The 21,255-nt window shown below is 47.9% G+C and overlaps 1 protein-coding gene across 1 annotated transcript; it reads left to right on the top strand.

The window, feature by feature from the left end:
* Positions 1-316: 316 nt before the first annotated feature.
* Positions 317-17,612, top strand: PABPC4 (poly(A) binding protein cytoplasmic 4; the record flags this gene model as incomplete). The annotated part of the gene is made up of 15 exons (XM_080691388.1): positions 317-509; positions 4,131-4,324; positions 5,214-5,329; positions 6,504-6,643; positions 6,937-7,031; positions 7,645-7,782; positions 8,556-8,651; positions 11,524-11,796; positions 12,505-12,592; positions 12,728-12,799; positions 13,321-13,407; positions 13,502-13,629; positions 16,999-17,092; positions 17,184-17,314; positions 17,520-17,612. The coding sequence occupies 15 exons, from the start codon at positions 317-319 to the stop codon at positions 17,610-17,612; spliced, it is 1,938 nt and encodes a 645-aa protein (XP_080547514.1).
* Between the last annotated feature and the right edge of the window lie 3,643 nt (positions 17,613-21,255).

Below are 21,255 nucleotides of genomic sequence, written 5' to 3'. Positions count from 1 at the left end.
TTTTTTTTTTGTTTTAATTTTTTTTTTGTTTTAATTTTTGGACCTCGGAGCCGGGACCGCTGGAAATCACAAACTCCCAAGGAGGGCCATATTGCTTTTGAGAGCCTTTGTCTTGGGGTTTTGCGGTCCCGTGCGAGCTGCCCCCGAACTCTCACGTCCTGCCCCTGAGCCTCCCTGCTGCTGCGACTCCCGGTCTCGCCCCGTGCCACCTGTGAGCCGCGGCGCGGGCCACGGCTTCAGGGGAGCCCCTTTTGTCCTGCGGCGGGCCCTCTAAGAAGTCCTCCTGGCGGGGCTCGGGGTGGTGGGGGGCGGGGAGATGAACGCTGCAGCCAGCAGCTACCCCATGGCCTCCCTGTACGTGGGCGACCTGCACTCGGACGTCACCGAGGCCATGCTGTATGAAAAGTTCAGTCCTGCGGGGCCTGTGCTGTCCATCCGGGTCTGCCGAGATATGATCACCCGCCGCTCGCTGGGTTATGCCTACGTCAACTTCCAGCAGCCAGCTGACGGTGAGTAGAAGCGGTGCCCACACGTTCGTGGGATCCCAGGGGACCTCAGGGAGTCATCTTTGAGGCAGGGCCCCCTTGCTGGGGATGGGGGGGGGGCTAACGAAAGCGCGTTGCCACGGAAGCCTCAGCTGAGAGCAGGATGCGTGGGGCTAGAGCAGGGAGCCTGGCTTCTTGTCAAGACCCGAGTTGCAGTCCTGGTTCCATCTCTTGCAAACTGGATGACCTTGGGCTGTGAGGATAGTGGTGGTGGTGGTTGGGAACCCAAGGAGACAGTAAATCAGGATCTGAGTGGAGTGACTGTTATTCCAGTGTCTGTTCCTGCTCAAGTAAGGTTGAGCTTTTGCAGACCCTGCCCTCGGGCATGGACTGGTACCCCTCAAAGGCAGCCCTCTTCAAACAGTGCTCTGCAAAAAGTTTGAGTGCAAAGTTGCTGGCCCTCCCCCACCTTTGCCCTGGAATAAAAGTCTTGGTTTTGCTCTGATAAGGAATCAAAAGGAGCAATTTTGTGTAGTAGACCCAAGAGAAGGGGTTGAGTTAGTGCCCTCAGAGCTGCATGGGCCAGGCCAGCTCCCTGGTGTATGTTTGCCACCTGTGTGGAGTTCTTTACTCTGGATGAAACTGTAGGCTGTGGAGAATGGTATCCAGGTAATCTGGGAAAGTGTCACTTAGGGCTGGCAGTAATGTTCGCCTCACCTGTATGGGATACACTTGTCAAAACCCCTTCACTTAATACCATCTGAAGAAAGTAGGACTCCTGGAAGGAAAAGGAACTGCAGATGGGAGTTCAAGTTGGGACTCCCAATGAAGTGCTCTGCCCCTCCGATGGTGGCCTGAGCCCTGGAGCAGTGGAGAGATATGCTACAGGCACGGCACAAGTGAGGCCAGAGGAAACCTAATCAGGGCCACACGTGACTGACTGCGGAGTAAAAGGGAACAACTGCAGAGACCATTGCTGGGAGAAACAAGCCTTTCTGTGGCAAAGGATCTCCAGGTCCCTATTTTTGGCTCCACTTTGTTCACTGCCTGCGAGGCAAAGAATGTTACTTGTCCAGGGTGCAGTTGAGAGAAGAGAATTGACCAGCTGAGAGAAACTAAGTATTGGCTACTGTCAACCCAGTGTGTTTTGAGCTGAGTTCCTTCTGTGGCCACTAGAGCACGGAGAAGGTAGATAAGAGTGGGCTTTTTGGAGGGACTGTTGGATATTGTTGCCTGCCTAGACAACAAAAGCAGGGTCACTTGGAGATAACAGAAGCCACTGGTCAGTGTGTCTGCCAACACATACCTCTGCAGGACTTTCCCTGCTATAAATAAGTGTAGCCAGATTTCGTGAGACAAGCCGGCTTGCCCTGTGTAGGGCCCTGTGGACGCAGACCAGGAGCTGTGTTGGAATGGGCTCCTTTGGTGTGTTATGTTAATTGGAGATAGTTTAAGGTCCCAGACTCTATCTCAGATGGCTGCCAGGAACAGACTCCTGTGCCTGAACTTTCTCCTGGCTTTGATCTGGCCTGTGGTTTCTCCCCCCCCCCAAACGTACTCATCTTAGGAAGGTGAAAAAAGTTACTAGAAAATATGAAAGGAAACTGGCCAATTGGCCATGGAAAGTTGGAATTTTGCCGGGTGTGCTGGCGCACACTTGTAATCCCAGCACTTGGGAGGCTGAGGCAGGAGGATTGCATAGGTTTGAAGCCAGCCTCAGCTACCTAGTGAGGCTCTCAGCAATTTAGTGAGACCCTGTTTCCAAATAAAGTCTAAAATAGGTCTGAGAGTGTAGCCCAGAGGTAGAAAAGCCCCTGGGTTCCAACCCCAGGACCACCAAAAAAGGCAGTGGCAGCAGAGGCAGAGGTCTGCACTGACCATGCCTGCCCCATGCAGGGGCGTTTCAGGGAAGGCGCCTCAGAGCACTTTTAAGTGAGGTAGTGTCCTGAGGCAAGTAGGCTCCCCACTTTTTTTTTTTTTTTTTTTTTGAGGGTGTGGGGATGGAACCCAGGGGGCATTTGACCCCTGAGCTACACCCCTTGCCCTGTTTTTTATTTATTTTGGAATAGGGTCTCACTAAATTGCGGAGTGCCTCACTCACTAAGTAGCTGAGGCTGGCGTGAACCGTCAGCCTCCTAGATGTGCTGGGATTACAAATGTGCCACCACCACGTCTGGCTCACTCTTACATTTTTAATCTTGTGGAGGAGACTTTGGATGGTGGAAAAGTGGCCACAAGGTCTGGGCATCTTTGTTTCTACCAGTGAACAGTGTTTCTGACCATCAGGTGTGATGATTGTAATCCCAGCATTTGGGAGGCTGAGACCTGAGGATCGAAGTTTGGACCGCCTCAGCTACTTAGTGAGGCCCTCTGCAACTTAGTGAGACCTAGTTTCTAAATAAAGAATAAAAATAGGGCAGTGGGTATAGCTCAGAGGTCAAATGCCCCTGGGTTTCATCCCCAGACCCGCAAAAAAAGAAAAAAAGAAAGAAATTAAAACTCTTAGGAATGGGATTAATGTTGTACACTGGCACACATTTGTAATCCCAGCTACATGGGAGGCTGAGGCTGGCAGATTACAAATTGGAGGCCAGCCTGGGATCTATTCTCAATTTTTTTTTCCCCCCCAGTTCTGGGGCATTCTACCTCTGAGCTATTCTCCCAGCCCTAATTTTTATTTTTATTTTTTTAGATACTGAGGATGGAACCCAGGGGCACTCAGCTCTGAGCTTCACCCCCAGCCCTAGTTTTTATTCTTTATTTTGAAACAGGGCCTCACTAAGTAGCTGAGACTGTCTGCAAACCATGATCCTCCTGTCTCAGCCTCCCAAATGCTAGGATTACAAGCATGCACCACCACTCCTGGCTTTATTTTGAAACAGGGTCTCACTGAGTTGCAAAGGGCCTCACTAAGTAGTAGATGAGACTGTCCTCGGACTGTGATCCTCCCATCTCAGCCTTCTACATGCTGGGATTACAAGCATCCGCTTATATGGGGTTTGTTTGTTTATCTGGAAACCAGGGTCTCACTAAGTTGCCAAGGGCCTCACTTAAGTACCTGAGGCTATCCGTGAACCACGATCCTCCTGTCTCAGCCTCCCTAATGCTGGGATTACAAGCTTACTCAAGCATGCGCCATCACGTCCGGCTTAAGGGTTTCTTAATTACTGCCTGCATAACTTAGCCATCCTGAATAACTTATTTTATAAAATGGATAACTTAAAATGTTCCACCTTCTCATGGTGGGCCATTGGCTACAAAGTCTTTTTTAAATGGTAAGGTTTATTCCAGTGAGAGGTGTTACTGATTGGATCTTTGTTGTGAAGACCACTTCAATAGTTTTATCAGTGATTTCTTGGAAAGCCAGGTGTGGTGGCACATGCTTGTAATGCCGTTACATGGGAGGCCAAGACCAGAGGAGTGCAGGTTTGTGGCCAGCCTCAGCAACTTACTGAGAGCCTCCACAACTTAGACTCTGAAAATAAAATATAAATTAGGGCTGGAGGTATAGCTCGGAAGCAGAATGCCCCTAGGTTTAATCCTCAGTATCACACCAGAAAAAGATTGCCTGGAAAGGTCTTGGAGTTACCTGGCAGTTGTCTTCCTGAGTTCTACATCCTTAACTAAAATGTTTCTCTCTTCTAGCTGAGCGGGCCTTGGACACCATGAACTTTGATGTGATTAAGGGAAAGCCAATCCGCATCATGTGGTCTCAGAGGGATCCCTCTTTGAGAAAATCGGGTGTGGGGAATGTCTTCATCAAGAACCTGGACAAATCTATAGATAACAAGGCACTTTATGATACTTTTTCCGCTTTTGGAAACATTTTGTCCTGCAAGGTAAACACCTGTTAAATGAGTTCAACAGAATAATTGAATTTATTTGTTTTGCTGTACTGGGGGTGGAACCCAGGGACATTCTACTCCAAGCTACACCCCAGCCCTATTTTTTTAAATTTTGAAACAGGGTCTCATTGAGTTGCAAAGGGCCTTGCTAAGTAGCTGAAGGTGTCCGTGAACTACATCCTCCTGTCTCAGACTCTCAAATGCCAAATGCTAGGATTGTAAGCGTGTGCCACCACGCCCAGCTACGTATTGAATCTTGAAAATAAGCTAAATACCAAATGGGAAACTGCCCTGGAATTGAGAACAAGAGAAATGGTAATTTTCAGTGTTAGAAATGGAATCTTTAAGATCCTGTAGGTAATTCTGAACCCACAGCTTCCAGGCAGGTGCTTTTCAGGTTCCCCTGGCCTGGAAGATCTTTTTTCCTGAGTCGTTGCTCAAATCTACAGTTCTCCCTCAATCTCTTGAGTTGCTAGGCTTAAGGAATGCAGCACAATGCCTGGCTTCTACTCACCTGTTTATGTGGGGTGCTTTGTAAATGTACACGGTAATTGTTTCCATGTTTGATGCCATACTTAATGACATTTTGTGGCTTGGAAAAGTTTCTGGAGCACTATCGTCCAGATCTCTTAAATGATTTTTTACCTCCCTGTGGTATTGGGGATTGAACCCCAGGGACATTCTACTGTGCCCCCAGCCTTATTTTTATTTATTTTAAAACAGTCTCAATAAATTGCAAAGGGCCTCATTAAGTAGCTGGTGCTGGCCAAGAACCGAGATCCCTCCTGTCTCAGTACATAGCTGGTGCATTTGGCTGCCTTGGACCGTAGGTGCATTTCAGAGCTTACCAGTGATGCTAAAGTAGCCTGTGACTTTTTGACAGGTGGTGTGTGATGAGAACGGCTCTAAGGGTTATGCTTTTGTCCACTTCGAGACCCAAGAGGCTGCAGACAAGGCCATCGAGAAGATGAATGGCATGCTCCTGAATGACCGCAAAGTGTGAGTGTCCCAGTCCGGAGCAGCAGCCATCGCATGAGCCAGCCGTGGCCCCACCTCGGTATTAACTGGCACACACAAGGCGGCTACTGGTTCTCGGCCCAAGTGTGGCCTGCTCCTACCTCTCCACTCCAGGGCTGGTGAGTCTCCCTGCCTGAGCCGTGGCAGCCCTTTTGACTCGCCAAGGTGGGCTCCCTGCCTGAGCCATGGCCTGCCTGCCGCCTCTCCCTTAAAGGCATCCATCTGGGTTTTTGTGAGCATCTGCAACTGGGGTTGGCTGGAAGGCAGCTTTGAGCCCACTCTGAGCAGGGCCTTGGCCAGTGGCAGAGTGGAGAGGGGCCTGGGTTGACTGGGAGCTGAATACTAGCTATGTGATCTTTCCTTTGCCTCAGATCTGTCTCCAGGTCTCTCTCTAGTTAATGCCAAATTACCCTGTTCTCCATTCTCTAACTGATGACTCTGGCCAATTTAAGGCTGGCTTCTTAGTTATACTTAATTTGGTTACAATGAAAAAGCCCGTCCCTTTGCAAACACCTCATAAAAGATCTTATTGCTGTGGAATGGAGAGGGTGTTTAGGGCCATGTAGGGAGGAGGGACTATACATCTTATCACAAGCAAAATTCAAACTATTATTTGTAATTTTGAATATCCCAGAGGATTGGTTGTGTTTATAATTGTGTCTGCCCAGTGGTAGGTTGTTACACTAGGATCACTAGAAAGAAATAGGAAAATGTTATGTTGGAGCTATTTTGCTATCAAGTATACCAAAATGAATACAGTAAGAAAGCAAAGGTTACTTCACTTCAGCAAACTCACTCATAGACTGACCATTGTTAACAGTTTGGTTTGTATCCTTCCAGACCTTTTCTATGCATTAACATAGATGCACAGAAATGAACGTTTTAAAAACATGGTCATCAGGTTTCTTCACGAAGGCAGTGTGATGTGGTAGGAGTAGCCCTGGTCTGCGCCAGGAGCCGTGGGGCTGGCCTTGCAGGGTAGCCCTGCCTCTTTCTCTTTCTGCTGGGGACTTGGGACGACTCAGCTCACTCTCTCGGTGGCGAATGGGGGCCTCATGTAACCTCTCCTGTCAGCCTTGAGCCTGCATTCCTTTGGGCCCATAAGCGCCATGCTTTGTTCCCCCAAGGTGACCACTCTTCCGTGGTTTCTTTGTAGGTTTGTGGGCAGGTTCAAGTCTCGCAAAGAGAGGGAAGCTGAGCTTGGTGCCAAAGCCAAGGAATTTACAAATGTTTATATCAAAAACTTTGGGGAAGAGGTGGATGATGAAAGTCTGAAAGAGCTATTCAGCCAGTTTGGTAAGTTTGGGTCTTTGTCCAGTCTGTCCCTTTTCATATTCTCCATCAGCTCCATCAGTCTCCAAGTAAACTTACACCTTTTTACTTAAGAGACAAAAGGTCACAGGGTGGATAAAGATGTTATCTTCTAGCCTTATGACCATCTTACCTGTCTAGCAAGAATTAGAAGACCAGGCATGGTTCTGCTAAGATTCATTTGGGTTCTTTTAGCTTCAAGTGGGTTCCTAGAGACCATTACATCCTTGAGCTATGGTAGAGATGGTGTCATTAATAGTTCTGTCCTTTGGTAATAGGAAAGACCCTAAGTGTCAAGGTGATGAGAGATCCCAGTGGGAAATCCAAAGGCTTTGGCTTCGTGAGTTATGAAAAACATGAGGATGCCAATAAGGTGAGAGCACCACGAGGGCTGGGGAAAATCTGCAGGAGGTGGCCCTAGAGTGCAGGGCCTTGCTCACACACAGTGGAGCGGAGCTAGAATGGTCTGAGAAGCTGTGGGTGCACTTACTGTGCTCTGGAGTAATGGGGGTCCAACAGTTAACGCACCACTTAGCTGTTTGCAAAAGCACTTGCCTTAGCTGTCACCTATTGAAAGAATAGGACAGACGTTTTTATTCATGGGCGAGGGAGCTAAAGCTCAGTAGTTGAACTTATATAGCACAGCAGGTACTTGTGGGCAAAGCAGTGTGCTAGGCTGCCAGCATGTCACTGATACCCACAAATGAACCTGAGAGACTTAGTGATAGCCAGATTACCCGCCTAGGCTCATGTCACTGCTTGTTTGTATTTATATAACCATATTGAGTTTGTTTTATTATCTGGACCAGTATTAACCTCACTATAGATGAGGGGATTTGGATTTGTTTATTCAGTTTCTGAGATAGAACAAACTTAATTTTTAGCCCTGTGGGAAAGTTCTTAGAGTACTTTGTGTTGGACTCAAAAGACCTAAGTATGTCCTGTGTCTCTGCAACCTGTTTTAAAAACCTGCATTTTCTTTTCAGGCAGTAGAAGAGATGAATGGAAAAGAAATCAGTGGGAAAGTCATATTTGTAGGCCGTGCACAGAAGAAAGTGGAACGGCAGGCTGAATTAAAACGGAAATTTGAGCAGCTAAAACAGGAGAGAATTAGTCGATACCAGGTGAGAGGGGGTATTGGGTCAGTCGACCAATATCATGAAATATTTGCAAGCTGGGCTTGGTGGCACACACTTGAGATACCTGTACTTGGGAGGTTGATACAGGAGGATCACAGGTTCGAGGATAAGTAATGAGACCCTGTTTCAAAATAAAAAGAACAGGACTATCAGCCAGGCATGGTGGTGCATGCTTGTAATCCCTGCTCTTGGGAGGCAGAGACAGGAGGATCGCGCAGGTTCGAAGCCAGCCGCACTGGCTTAAGAGACCCTGTTTCCAAATAAAAATATAAAAAAGTAGGTCTGGGAGTGTAGCCCGGAGGTAGAAGGGCTTCCAGGAACCCCAGTACCACCAAAAAAACAAAAAACAACAAAATAGGACTATCTACTAGATTTATTGAATAGGGACAAGATTATTTCGGAGCTCTGTTCCAGATGCTTCAGCTTGTTCTTTGCTGTTTATGTTGCTTTTACTTAGTGATACCACCCTTGTTTGGGGCATGGTGGAAGGAGTCCCACAGGGGGTTGAGTGGTCAGAGCAGCCGTAGGGGAGGATGACATTGACAGCATTGCCAGATCTATAACATCAGAATCAGAATCATCTCCTGTACTTGCTAAAATATTTCAGAGCTACAGGCTGAGTTCTTTGGGATTGGGGTCAGGCCCCAAAATTATTATTTCTAACTTTCTAAGTATGCTGGTGCTGCTGATCTGGGAACATTGTCTTAAGAGAATCATGTGGTGTTGAAGTGTCATTAACAGTGGTCCTTTTCCTTTAGGGGGTGAATCTCTACATTAAGAACTTGGATGACACCATTGATGATGAGAAATTAAGGAAAGAGTTTTCTCCTTTTGGATCAATCACCAGTGCTAAGGTATTTTAGTATGAGACTTCGGGGGTTATAAGCAATGTTCTGCGCTACATTGAAGGGTCTAAATGGAGTTGATCTGAGCAGTGTTCTAGCCAAGTACTCTAGCCTTGTCCTCAGTCCCTCAACTGAGCGCTCTGCAGAATGACAGACATCTTCAGAGCACCTGATCTTTCCCATTCCTGCTGCTTGGTGCTGGCATGGGGACAGATGGTGCTATACTATGAGCAGAGTATATCCAGACAGGTTGCTTTCCATTTGTCTTGGGGCCTGTCTCTACAACTCTGCCACATTCTCTGACATTGAGAATGAAGGTACTTTTGTTGGAAGATTTTGGATCTGGAGTTGGGAAAGAACTTGCTAAGAAAAAGGAGTGGAATTGTTTGCTTTGCAATGTGCATAATCTGTTCTACTCTTTGATAATACCAGTTGAGTTAGCAGGCTGGGTGTGATAGTATGTGCCTGTAATTCTAGCACTTGGGAAGATTGAGACAGGATCCCAGGTTCAGGGCTAGCCTCTGTAACTTAGCAAGTTCTTCAAGAACTTCGACCCTGTTTGAAAAATAAAAAGGGCTGGAGGTGTTGCTTATAGATAAAATGTCCACAGGTTCGCTCCCCAGTACAATTGAGTCCCTGGATAAGAAAATGGTGTCTACATGGGAATGGTGTATGGTATATGTCTTTGGTACTTAGGGAATGTGGCAGAGGCTAATATAGTATCTGAAAGTATTGTTGGTCTGTTTGTGGTATTAAGGATTGAATCCAGAGGTACTCTGTCTCAAAGATAAACCCTGAGCCCTATTTTAATTTTGAAACAGGACCTCACTAAGTTACAGAGGCTGACCACAAACCTGCCCAGCCTCCCAAGTACTGGGATCACGAGTGCATGCCACCATGCCCAGCCATCTGAAAGTTTTGAGTTGTGGCCTGAAACAAGGGCCTGCTTGGCAGAGGCAGGCAGATGCCAGGGTGGGCTAAAAGAAGCTTGGTATCCTTATTGGCCCTTAGCACAAGTTGCTTTTAGTGTAGGGATGCTATGCAGAAATATCACAGATGCTGTAGGATTGACCTGGGCTAATTCACGCCCTTGACTGGCCCCTATCAGTGCAGTGATGCAGTCTCTCCTTCCTCACCTTTGCATTAGGCAAGTTGATATTTGTAAGGGCAAAAGCCACCCTATCTGGATTTTTTTGTGTGTGTGTGGGTCTGGGGATGAAACCCAGGGGCATTCAACCTCTAAGCTACACCCCCTGCCCTGTTTTTTATTCTTTATTTTGAAACAGGTTCTCACTAAGTAGCTGAGGCTGGCTCTGAACCCGTGCGATCCTCCAGTCTCAGCCTCCCAAATGCTGGGATTACAAGCGTGCGCCACCACGCCCGCTCCTATCTTGAAATTTTAAGAACCATTTTCAAGGTCATTCAAGTTAGGAGAGTTTTCAAACACAATATTGGGCTAATACACTTCCACATCTAGGAGGTTCTCCCAGCTGTAAACTGAGTCACTCACAAAATGGTGTCAAGCTCACACAGATACCAAGGAAAGCGATAAATTTGGTTTTTATGTGGAAAGCAGCCATTAGTGAATGCCTGAACAAGTAGCTATGAGCTTCTTATGACTGTCTTGGAGTATATCATGGAAACCGAGGTTTAGGGGTGGTGAGGCTAGATAGAGGGCTGGGCTTCTAGAGCCCATTGAGTTTATGCTGGCAGTTCCTGGTGACCTGAGACTTCAAGTTTTTTGGGGGGAGGGAGGTTACTGGGAATCAAGCCCAGGAGTATTCTACCTCCAAGCTATAGCCATAGCCTTTTTATATTGGAACTGGGTCTTGGTAAGTTGGCTGTTGCTATCCTCAAACCTGTGATCCTTCTGTCGCAAGTACTGGGATTGTAAGCACATGCCCCCTGTCTAGGGACATGAGTTTTGTAACCGCCCACAAGATATTTCTAAGAGCTTGGTCTTAGTGAAATCCTGTTGCAAATAAAAAAATAGGACTGGTAGAAAAAATTGGTCAGGTAGAATACCCCTGGGTTTAGTCTCCAATTTCACCAAAAAACAAAAACAAAACCAAATCTTGTGAGTACCCAGGGGTAGCCGTGCTTATAAGTTTCAGAAACATCTTTGTGTTTGGGGTTTTACTGTTAGCAACATCATAGTGTTGGGGGCTTTAGCATCACTTGGAGATAAGACTTGTGACATTAGTCTAGGGACATCCTGGGTCAGGACTATTAACTTAGATTTAAGAAATCAGAAGAGCTGGGTGTGGTGGCAAACCCCTGTAATCTCAGTACTTGGAGGCTGAAACAGGAGGATCCCAGGTTCAAGGGTAACCTCAGCAAGTAGGACTCTCAACCTAGCAAGACCTTGTTTCAAAATAAAATAGGAAGCCAAGCGTGGTGGCTCACGCTTGTAATCCCAGCCTTTAGGAGGCTGAGACAGGATTGTAGTTCGCAGACATCCTCAGCTGCTACTTAGACCCTTTGCAACTCAGTGAGACCCTGTTTTAAAAAAAATAAAAAATAGCCGGGCATGGTGGCGCACACTTGGAATCCCCGCACTTGGGAGGCTGAGACAGGATCACACGGGTTCGAAGCCAGCCTCAGCTCTTTAGTGAGGCTTTCAGTAACTTAGTGAGACCCTGTTTCCAAATTAAAAAAAAAAAAAAAAAAAGGTCTGGGAGTATAGCCCGGAGGTAGAAAGCCTTCTGGGTTCCACTCCCAGTACCGCCACCAAAAAATAAATAAAAATAAAAAATAGGGCTGGGGGTATAGCTCGGAGGTAGAAGACCCCTGGGTTTAATCCCCCTCCCCCAAAAAACTCCAGTAACTTGTGCAGTAGAGCACAGACTTAAACACTCTCTTCTTTGGTCTCATTTTGTAGGTAATGTTGGAGGATGGAAGGAGTAAAGGGTTCGGCTTCGTCTGCTTCTCATCTCCTGAGGAAGCAACCAAAGCAGTCACCGAGATGAACGGACGCATTGTGGGCTCCAAGCCTCTATATGTGGCTCTGGCCCAGAGGAAAGAAGAGAGGAAGGCTCACCTGACCAACCAGTATATGCAGCGAGTGGCTGGGATGAGGGCACTTCCTGCCAATGCCATTTTAAATCAGTTCCAGCCTGCAGCTGGTGGCTACTTTGTGCCAGCAGTTCCACAGGTGGGTTTGCCAATGACAGCTTTTCTGAATTCTGCAGTGGTTGGGAAGGAGGATTTTTTGATGTTAGAATTCTTGAGTACAAGATTATCCGAGTAAAAATAGGAAGAACTTTCCCATGATCGTACTGTCCTTGTTTCTAGGCACATTGGTGCATGCCTCAATCCAAGTCTTGAGGAGGCTGAAACCAAGAGTATTGCATGATCAAGGTCAGCTTTGGCAATCTAGCAGGTCCCTCAGGGACTTAGAAACACCCTATTTGAAAATAAGGGCTAGGGGTATACCTCAGAGATGGAATGCCAGCCACTGGGCTCAATACCTAGCACCCAGAAAAATCTGCCCCCATAAATTGACCCTTCAGCTTTTGAATGGAGAGAATCTTTTTCCAAATAATTAGCATAGGACCTAATGGTGAGGTGAGATTTTTTTTTTTCTTTTTTTTTTTTTTGTGGTACTGAGGGTAGAACCCAGGGGCTTTTCTACCTCCTGGCTATACTCCCAGACCTATTTTATATTTTATTTGGAAACATCTCACTAAGTTGCCAAGAGCCTCACTAAGTAGCTGAGGCTGGCTTCGAACCTGTGCAATCCTCCTATCTCAGCCTCCCAAGCGCGGGGATTACAAGCGTGTGTCACCACTCCTGGCTGAGATTTTCTAGTGTGGGTTCAGGCCTCCATAAAATTAAAGGCCTTGGTGCACTTTGCTTACAGGCGCAGGGAAGACCTCCATATTACACACCTAATCAGTTGGCACAGATGAGGCCTAATCCACGCTGGCAGCAAGGTGGGAGACCTCAAGGTAGGTGGTGGGAGGCATGATTGGTCACTTAGGTTACATGTATTCTGGCCTGCTGTCTCTCCTGCACACCCCTCCCAGACACAGCCTCCCTTCTGTGTGCGCTGCCTGTCTGAGCAATCCTTGTCTTTTCACCAGGCTTCCAAGGGATGCCAAGTGCTATACGCCAGTCTGGGCCTCGTCCAACTCTTCGCCATCTGGCTCCAACTGGTAATGCTCCGGCCTCTCGTGGCCTCCCCACTACCACTCAGAGAGTCGGTGAGCAAACTGGCCTGTAGGAGTGTGCGGGGAGGAGGGAGTCAGGACAAGTAGCTCTGCACTCAGTTGGTCAGTTTGGGCTCAAGCTTTCAAGTGTCAACTCTGTCGTCCTAGCTGTGTGCACCTGGGTAGGTAGTCATTCATTCAGGAGCAGAGAGCCAACACGAGTTTTAGGTGTGTTGTTGTAACATGCTTTGCTCATTGGTGACTCCTGTGAGATTAGTTGTAGAAGTTTGCTAGCTGGGCCTGTTCCTTTTGGGTGGGAGGATAAGAAAACTTCGTACAGAGTAAGCTGCCCTGTTTGGGAAGATGTGGATATAAGGTGTGTCGTCTATCCTTCGGTTCATCCTTAAGAGTAGCAGTAGTGTCCCCGTGTGTGACTTGTGAGCGTGCTTTGGAATTTCTCCTTCGTGAGACGTGGCCAGTTGGGCATCTGCTGCCAACACTGACGTGCGTTTGCTGGTCTATTGTAGGGTCTGAGTGCCCGGACCGCTTGGCTATGGACTTTGGTGGGGCTGGTGCCGCCCAGCAAGGGCTGACTGACAGCTGCCAGTCTGGAGGTGGTATTGGATGCACACAGAAGGGGGAAAGATGGGATTTGACGGGTCTTTGACCAGACTGATGGGCTTTAATTGTCCTTGTTCTTTCCACAAGGCGTCCCCACAGCTGTGCCGAACCTCGCACCTCGTGCTGCAGTTGCTGCCGCTGCTCCTCGGGCTGTGGCACCTTACAAGTACGCCTCCAGCGTCCGCAGCCCCCACCCTGCCGTGCAGCCTCTGCAGGTGAGGCCCCCCAGTGGTGCCACAGGCATTTCCCCCATTTCTAGGATCACCTGCCTGCACGGTGTTTAGTTACTGTGTTCTTTGGTGATTTATTTGGATGCTATCCCTGAGAACTCAAGGAAGGTGTGAAAGTTTTTCCTGATAGTGTCCCAGAAGCCTGGAGCAGTGGCACACCTCTAATCTCAGTCCAGGTGGGCCGCAGGTTAGGACAGCTTCAGCAATGTAGGGGCAGCCTGTTTCAAAACAAAGAATAAAAAGAGCTGGGGGTGTAGCTGAGGCATAATGCCCATCAAAAAAGTGCCCCGGGAGGCAGCAGGTGCCTTTTGAGTCCTGGGGATTGAGCCCAGGGGTGTTCTGTCTCTGAGCTGCTGTTTCCCTAGGTTGCAGAGGCTGCCCTCAGAGTCCATGGTCCTCCTACTTCAGCTTTCCAAGTTCTGGGGTTACCCAGCTCTTTCTTGGGCTCAGACTTGCTGGCCTCATCCTTCCTTGTATCTGGGATCACTGTTCTTTTATGAGCTCACTCAGCTACTGGTCTCCACAGCACTTCATAACCAGGGGCCTCTTTGATCCTTAGCTATTTTGCAAGGTGACTGGGGATACTAAGGCAGAAAAATACCATCAGTTTATAGACGAGAAGTTTATGTTCCCTGGGTGTCGTGGCCCAGCTGCTTGGGATGTGGAGGTGGGGGATCACTTAAGCCCAGCAATTCAGGAGCAACCTGGGCAACATAGGGAAACCTTGAAGGATATTCGGCCCGGCATGGTACACACTGTATTCCCAGTAGTTGGGAAGCTGAGATAGGATCACAGGTTCAAAACCAGTCTTAGAATCCTGGTAAACCCTGTTTTCAAAGCAGGGGAAGGGATGCTGGGCATGAAGCTCAGACATAGAATGTCTGGGTTCATTCACCAGCACCAAAAGAAGGGGATTCAACTTCAGAGATTTGGGGTAGGGGACTTAGATTGCCTAAGCCCAGATTTGCAGAGCCAAGTAGCAGTTTTCTGTGGTGGAATCACTTAAGCTGGTTGGTAGGCAGATTATCTTTTAGCTGTCTTCCCCCGTTTTTTTTTTGTTTGTTTGTTTGTTTTTGTTTTCAGTACTGGGACAAAGGACACAAATATAAGTATGAAATAGGTCTGGGAGTGTAGGTAGCCCGGAAGTAGAAGGGCTTCCAGAAACCCCAGTACCACACACACAAAAAAACATGTAAATTAGAGTTATACCCCTACTACCTCTATTTTGTAGTACCTGGGATTGAACCCAGTGATGGTCTATCTTTGAGCTACACTCCAGACCAATTTTTATTTATTTTTAATATTTTTTGGTGGTACTGGGGGTGGAACCCAGGGGCTTTTCTACCTCTGGGCTATATTCCCAGATCTATTTTATACTTTATTTGGAAACAGAGTCTATTAAGTTGCTGAGAGCCTCTCTAAATAGCTGAGGCTGGCTTTGAACCTGTGTGATCCTCCTGTCTCAGCCTCCCAAGTGCTGGGATTACAAGCACATGTCACCACGCCCAGCCAATTTTTATTCTTCATTGTGAAATACATTCGAAGTTGTGGAGGACCTCTCACTAAGTAGCTGAGGGATGGAACCCAGGGGCATTCTACCTCTGAGCCACAGCCCCTGCCCTATTTTTTATTCTTTATGTTGAAACTGGGTCTCAATGAGTTATAGAGGGCCTCCCTAGGTAGCTGAGGCTGTCCGTGAACCTCAATCCTCCTTTCTCAGCCTCCCAAATGTGGGATTATAAGCGTGTGACACCACGCCCAGCTGAACCCAGGACATTCTGCCTGCAAACTATATCCCCAGCTTTTTTTTTTTTTTTTAAACAGTCTCACTGAGTTGCAAAGGACCTCACTAAGTAGCTGAGGCTGCCCTGGAGCTGATATCCTCCTGTCTCAGCCTCCCAAATGCTGGGATTACAAGCATGTGCCACCATGCCCAGCTTTTTGTTTTATAGAGGATTGAACTCAGGAACATTCTATCTCTGAGCTACATACACCCTGGCCTTTTTTTAGTCCTGGGATTATAGGTATGTGCCACCATGCCCTACTCTTTCCCATGTTCTCTATTGGTAATTTCTCAGCATGATGCTAAGTAAAACCTCTACAAGGTCTTATTTTTAGGGCTTGTGACTAGCATTTATCAGACAGTTGATATGCTAGGTTTCTGGTAAAGTAAAGGTGATAGGCTGGGCATGGTAATCCCAGTGCTTGGGAGGCTGAGACAGAATTGCAGGTTAGTGGCCAGCCTCAGCTACTATTTAGTGAGGCTCTTTGCAACTCAGTGAGACCCTGTTTCAAAACAAAAGAATAAAAAATAGGGCTGGGGTATAGCTCGGAGGTAGAATTCCCCTGGGTTCCATCCCCAGAACTGGAGGGGGGATTGGGCTGGGGGTGTGGAATGTCCATGGGTTCAATCCCAAGTAACACAAAATAGAGGTTGTAAATGTTTTTATATTTGTGCCCTTTGTCCCTTCTGTTACTGGAACTGACCCTAAAGGAAACTTATGAAAAGTTCCACACAACAATTCAGTGTGGCCAGACTCAGAGCAAGACCTTGAATCCTTGGGTAGCCTTGAGTGAATCAAGGAAAGGTGGTGGATTTACAGGCTTGCTGTGCATTGGACCTTCCCTTCTCATCGCCTGCCCCATTTCATTACAGTGTTTTTGTGGTATACAGGTGTGAACCCAGGGGCGCTCTGCACCCTATGAGCTGCCCCAAGCACCTCCCCCCCCCCCCACACACACACACTTTGTTTTTGAAGCAGCCTCACTAGTTGGTGAGGCTTGCCATTGCTGAGGCTGTTCTGGGACCTTGGCCTCCCAGTTCTGGGATTAGGCGTGAACCAGCACTCCCTGCTGTTGATGGTGTGTTTATATTCTGTGCCTTATCCCGCTCTTCATCCCTCCTTAGGGCGAGATGAGTTCCATGAGGATCTGGGTTCGAGGCCAGCCTCAGCTACTTAGTGAGGCCTTTTGCAACTCAGACCCTGTTTCAAAACAAAAGAATAAAAAGTAGGGCCTGAGGTGTTGTTTGGAGGTAGAATGCCCCTGGGTTCCATCCCTGGTACCACAAAAATAAATAAAAGCCTCCATGCCTCGGGTAGGTCTTAGGTGTTGAGCTCTACACTGCCTTGATTTTGTGGTACCGGGGGTGGAACCCAGGGGTTTCCTACCTTTGTGCTACACCTCCAGCCCTATTTTATACTTTATTTAGAAACAGGGTCTCACTAAATTGCTGAGAGCCTCACTTGGTAGCTGAGGCTGGCTTCAAACCTGTGCAAGATTACAAGCGTGCACCGCCATGCCCAGCCAGGTGTCCTTTTCTTGATGCTAACCTGATTCCTCTCTGGTCCCCAGGCGCCCCAGCCTGCAGTCCATGTGCAGGGACAGGAGCCCCTGACCGCATCCATGCTGGCTGCAGCCCCCCCACAAGAACAGAAGCAGATGCTAGGTGAGTGTCATGTGCTTACACAAAAGTGGCCAAACCACACATTAGTGTCTACTGGGATTTGATTTGGTCTTATCAACTGTCCTGCCCACAGGAGAACGCTTGTTCCCACTCATCCAAACAATGCATTCAAACTTGGCTGGGAAAATCACGGGCATGCTGCTGGAGATAGACAACTCCGAGCTGCTGCACATGCTGGAGTCCCCGGAGTCTCTGCGCTCCAAGGTGAGCTGTTTCTCAGACCCTGGCTTCTACTTGGGAGGGGATTTGGACATAGCTGTGGTGAAGGGGCTACTGCCCTCACGATCCCTACCATGCCCCACCCCTTAATTGGTCTGCTGTTGTGGGTCAGCACCGGAAGCCTAGTGCCTGGGCAGCAGGGTGGGGCCAAGCGGCTCTCCTTAGTCACTGACCCCCAGAGGTCTCTCAGGTGGATGAAGCCGTGGCTGTTCTTCAAGCTCATCATGCCAAGAAAGAAGCTGCCCAGAAGGTGGGCGCTGTTGCTGCTGCTGCTACCTCGTAGACAAGGGAAAACCGTATGTTCAGCTACATTTTATTTCCTACCATGATTTTGATTCATGACTATCTACTCCTGGGAAAGGGCAGTGTAGACAGACATGTCTTTGCTATGTAACCAGTTGCCCAAGTTCTTCTCTCACCCAGATAAATTGTTATGAAAAGAAGAATGGTTGTTTATGTCACTAGTCCCCAGCTACTTAGGAGCTTTGAGCAGGAAGATCACTTGTCCAGGAATGAGGCCAGCTCGGACAGCAGCATTGTCCTCAGAGTGCTGGCCAGATTTCCTGAGAATTATCTTACTGGCTCTGGAGTGTAGCTCATGCACTTAGCATGTGAGAAGCCTTGTTCAATCCCAGCAGTCCCCAAGGCTGATCTGAACTAGTGATAGGTGTACAAGCTCTCAAACTGGATCCCGGAGCCTTACTCATAAGCACCGTTCCCTGGCGTGGCTCATGGCTGTGAGGTTGTGTTTACCTTGGGGTCTGATCCCATTGGGAGAGTTACAGGGTGGCTAGTCTCTGTCAGCCAGGTATCAGTAAATTTCTAAAATTCCTTTGTGCTGTTTCCTTTTTTAGGATCCAAGCGCCAAATAACCCCTTATGGGATTCAGCTTAAAGTTTGAAGAATTCCTAGCTTGTCCTATGGACCTCAATATCAAGAACCACAAGTTAAAAATTTAATAGGTCATTTTGTATCAAAAGGTCAATTATGAAGCGCCTAGAATTTTTCAATTAAAAGAATATATTCCCTGGGTTCTGGTATGACCCAGACAGTGTTGACTTTTTTTTTGTATTGTGGGTTTTGATCCCCCCAAAATTTGTTTTATTTGATGTACCCAAGTCTTAAGTTTCTCAATAAAGAAAAAATCTCCATAAAACTGACCTTGTCCTTTTTTTCTGGGGTTTTTTTTTTTTTTTTTTTTTTTGGTACTGGGGATGGAACCCAGGGGCATTCGACCTATTTGCAAGTGATTCTTAGGGTGTGGATAGGTTTGACTTACCTTTTCTGTTATAAGCAGTTTAGAATTAACAGTTTAAAACAAGTCCCTGAGGCATCCTATCAGTGAGATCTTGTTGGCACCATTTAACTTGGATACTTAATGGAAAGTCAGGGAGGGGGCTTGAGTCTGGCTCAGGTCTGCTGGGCGGAGTTGACATGGCCTGATCTGCTGGCTAGTTAGCTCTAGCCCTAACCTTCCTCTTGGACCAGGATGCTTCAAGGTTGGCTTTGGGTTTTGTCCTGTCCTGCAGTCCTTCCTGCACATGGGCCAGCAGGTCCAGCTGCTCGTTTCCTGCCGCTGAGCTGTCTACCTGTGGGAAACTGTCCAGGTGGTAGAGCTGTGGCAGTGGCCACACTGACCTGGCCAAGGTCAGCCAGCTGGCCCTGCAGCCACGTGGCCTCCCTGCCTTTCAGCATTTCCCCAAGTTCACCAGCCTTTCCTTAGGGAAGAGCCTTAACAGGGTCCTTTTCCTCAAGGACTAGCTTCACCTTAAGTAACAATCTAAAGTCCCCTGATAACAAAGCCCCTTAGGACCTGTAGCCAGCATGCATGGGGGAGGGTTGGCACTGGCTTCCAGTGGCAGAGCTGAGGAGCAAGATGGCAGCCGCCAGGAGGGGCCTCCACAAGAAAGCTGGCCTGGGGCCTTGTGGGTGGGGCCTGGGCTGGCTCTGAGTTGGCAGAGTGGACTGCAGACCTGCAGTCCTAGGCAGCCTGATCTGAGCCCAGGAGTCTGGTGACTGGTCTAACTGACCACATACCATCAAACACTGGCTCCCATTCATTCCATAAACACAACCCTGTCCTAAAAAAGATTTGGGTAAGTACTTGGGAGGCTGAGACAGGAAGATCACAGGTTCAAGTAACAGGTTTAGCAACTTTTGTTTCTGGTGACTTAGACCCTGTTTCCAAATAAAAAAGGGCTGGGGTATAGCTGAAAGCATCCCCTAGGTTCAAATCCCCAGCACCACATACACAAGGTTTGGGTATTCATACCACCTGCACACCAGATCTCCCCCCTCTTGGCCCCTATGCTGTTAACTTAGTGAGGCTTGGCTTCTTACCTGGGTCAGTTTTTCTTTGGTATCAGATAACATTTCTGTCTGACCCTTTGTTGATTTCTAAGGAGTTTTTGTCCAGCTCTGACATGTATAGGCACAGAGGGCCTGTCCTGGCTAGTCTGGAGCCCAAGTTCCTTGAGTGCAGCAGGCATTGGGGCCAGCTGGGTAATATAGGTCCAGCCACATACAAGAACATCCCCAGCGCTGGGAATTACCCAGGATCCTGTGCGCTGGGCAAGTGCAATACCACTGAGCTCTTGTCACCAACCTCGCTGAGTCTAAGGTGCCCCGGCTGGCCTGGAACGTGTGATCTCCTTCCTCGGCCTCCCCAGAAGTGGACTGTAGGGTGAGTCACCATTCCTGGCTCTTTTATACCCCAACACCCCCTCCTCCAGCTAAAATAGGTCTTTCCTGAGGACAGACTGTTCTCTCCTTAGTAAGCACCTAACCTAAGGGTAATTTTTTTTTCCAGTACTGGGGATGGAACCCAGGGGCATTCTACTTCCAAGCTACAACTCCAGCTCTATATTTTTAATTTTTTATTTTGACGCCAGGTCTCACTGAGTTACAAAGAGCCTCACTAAGCAGCTGAGGCTGCCCTCAAACCAGGATCCTCCTGTCTTAGTCTCCCAAATGCTGGGATTACCAGCATGTGCCACCACACCCAGCTCTAAGGGTAATCTATATAGTCAGTGCTCAGCTGGAAGGAACAGCTGTTAAAAGCTGTTTCTATAAGTTTGTAAACAAAGGTTATAAAAAATGCTTGGAAATAGCTGGGCTTGCTGTATAATCCCAGTACTTGGGAGGCTGAGAGGAAGTTTTGCAGGTTCAAGGACTAGACCCTATTTCAAAATAAAAATAGGCCGGGCGTGGTGGCGCACGCTTGTAATCCCCGCACTTGGGAGGCAGAGACAGGAGGATCGCGCAGGTTCGAAGCCAGCCGCGCGCGCTGGCTTAGGAGACCCTGTTTCCAAATAAAAAAAAAAAAGTAAAAATGGGTCTGGGAGTGTAGCCCGGAGGTAGAAGGGCTTCCAGGAACCCCAGTACCACCAAAAAAAAATAAAAAATAAAAAAAATAAAAATAAAAATAGACTAGGGCTGGGAGTGTAGCTCAAAGGTAGAATGCCCCTGGCTGGGTTCATTCCCCAGTACATTTAAAGAAGCAGCCTCCACAGCTTCATCCCCCAGTTCATGCTCTTGGGCTTCGATTTCACAACTGCAACACCTTTGAGTCACTACTGAAAAAAGTCTGATGATGAACACTGTCTCCTGACTGATGAAGCCTAGAGAGAGCGGCCACGCGGGCTGGAAGGACATCTGTGGCTCTAGCTGAGGAGCAGTGGGCTCTGGGAGACCCGGAGCTGTGGCTTGGGAAGTTGTTTGATTTTGCAGTACTGGGGATTAAACCCAGGGGCATTCTAGCACTGAGCTATACTCTCAGCCCATTTCATTCATTCATTTATTCATTTATGGTACTAGGGGTTGAACCCAGGGACATTCTATCTCTGAGCTATACCCCAGCCCTATTTTATTTTTGTATTTTGATTTTTTGTGTGTGTGTGTGGTACTGGGGGTGGAACCCAGAGGCT

This window comes from Muscardinus avellanarius (assembly GCF_963383645.1).
Source record: "Muscardinus avellanarius genome assembly, chromosome: 3".
In the NCBI taxonomy this organism is placed as follows: Eukaryota; Metazoa; Chordata; class Mammalia; order Rodentia; family Gliridae; genus Muscardinus; species Muscardinus avellanarius.
The sequence above is the reverse complement of the archived record's forward strand: the minus strand, read 5'-3'. Positions and strand labels throughout refer to the sequence as shown.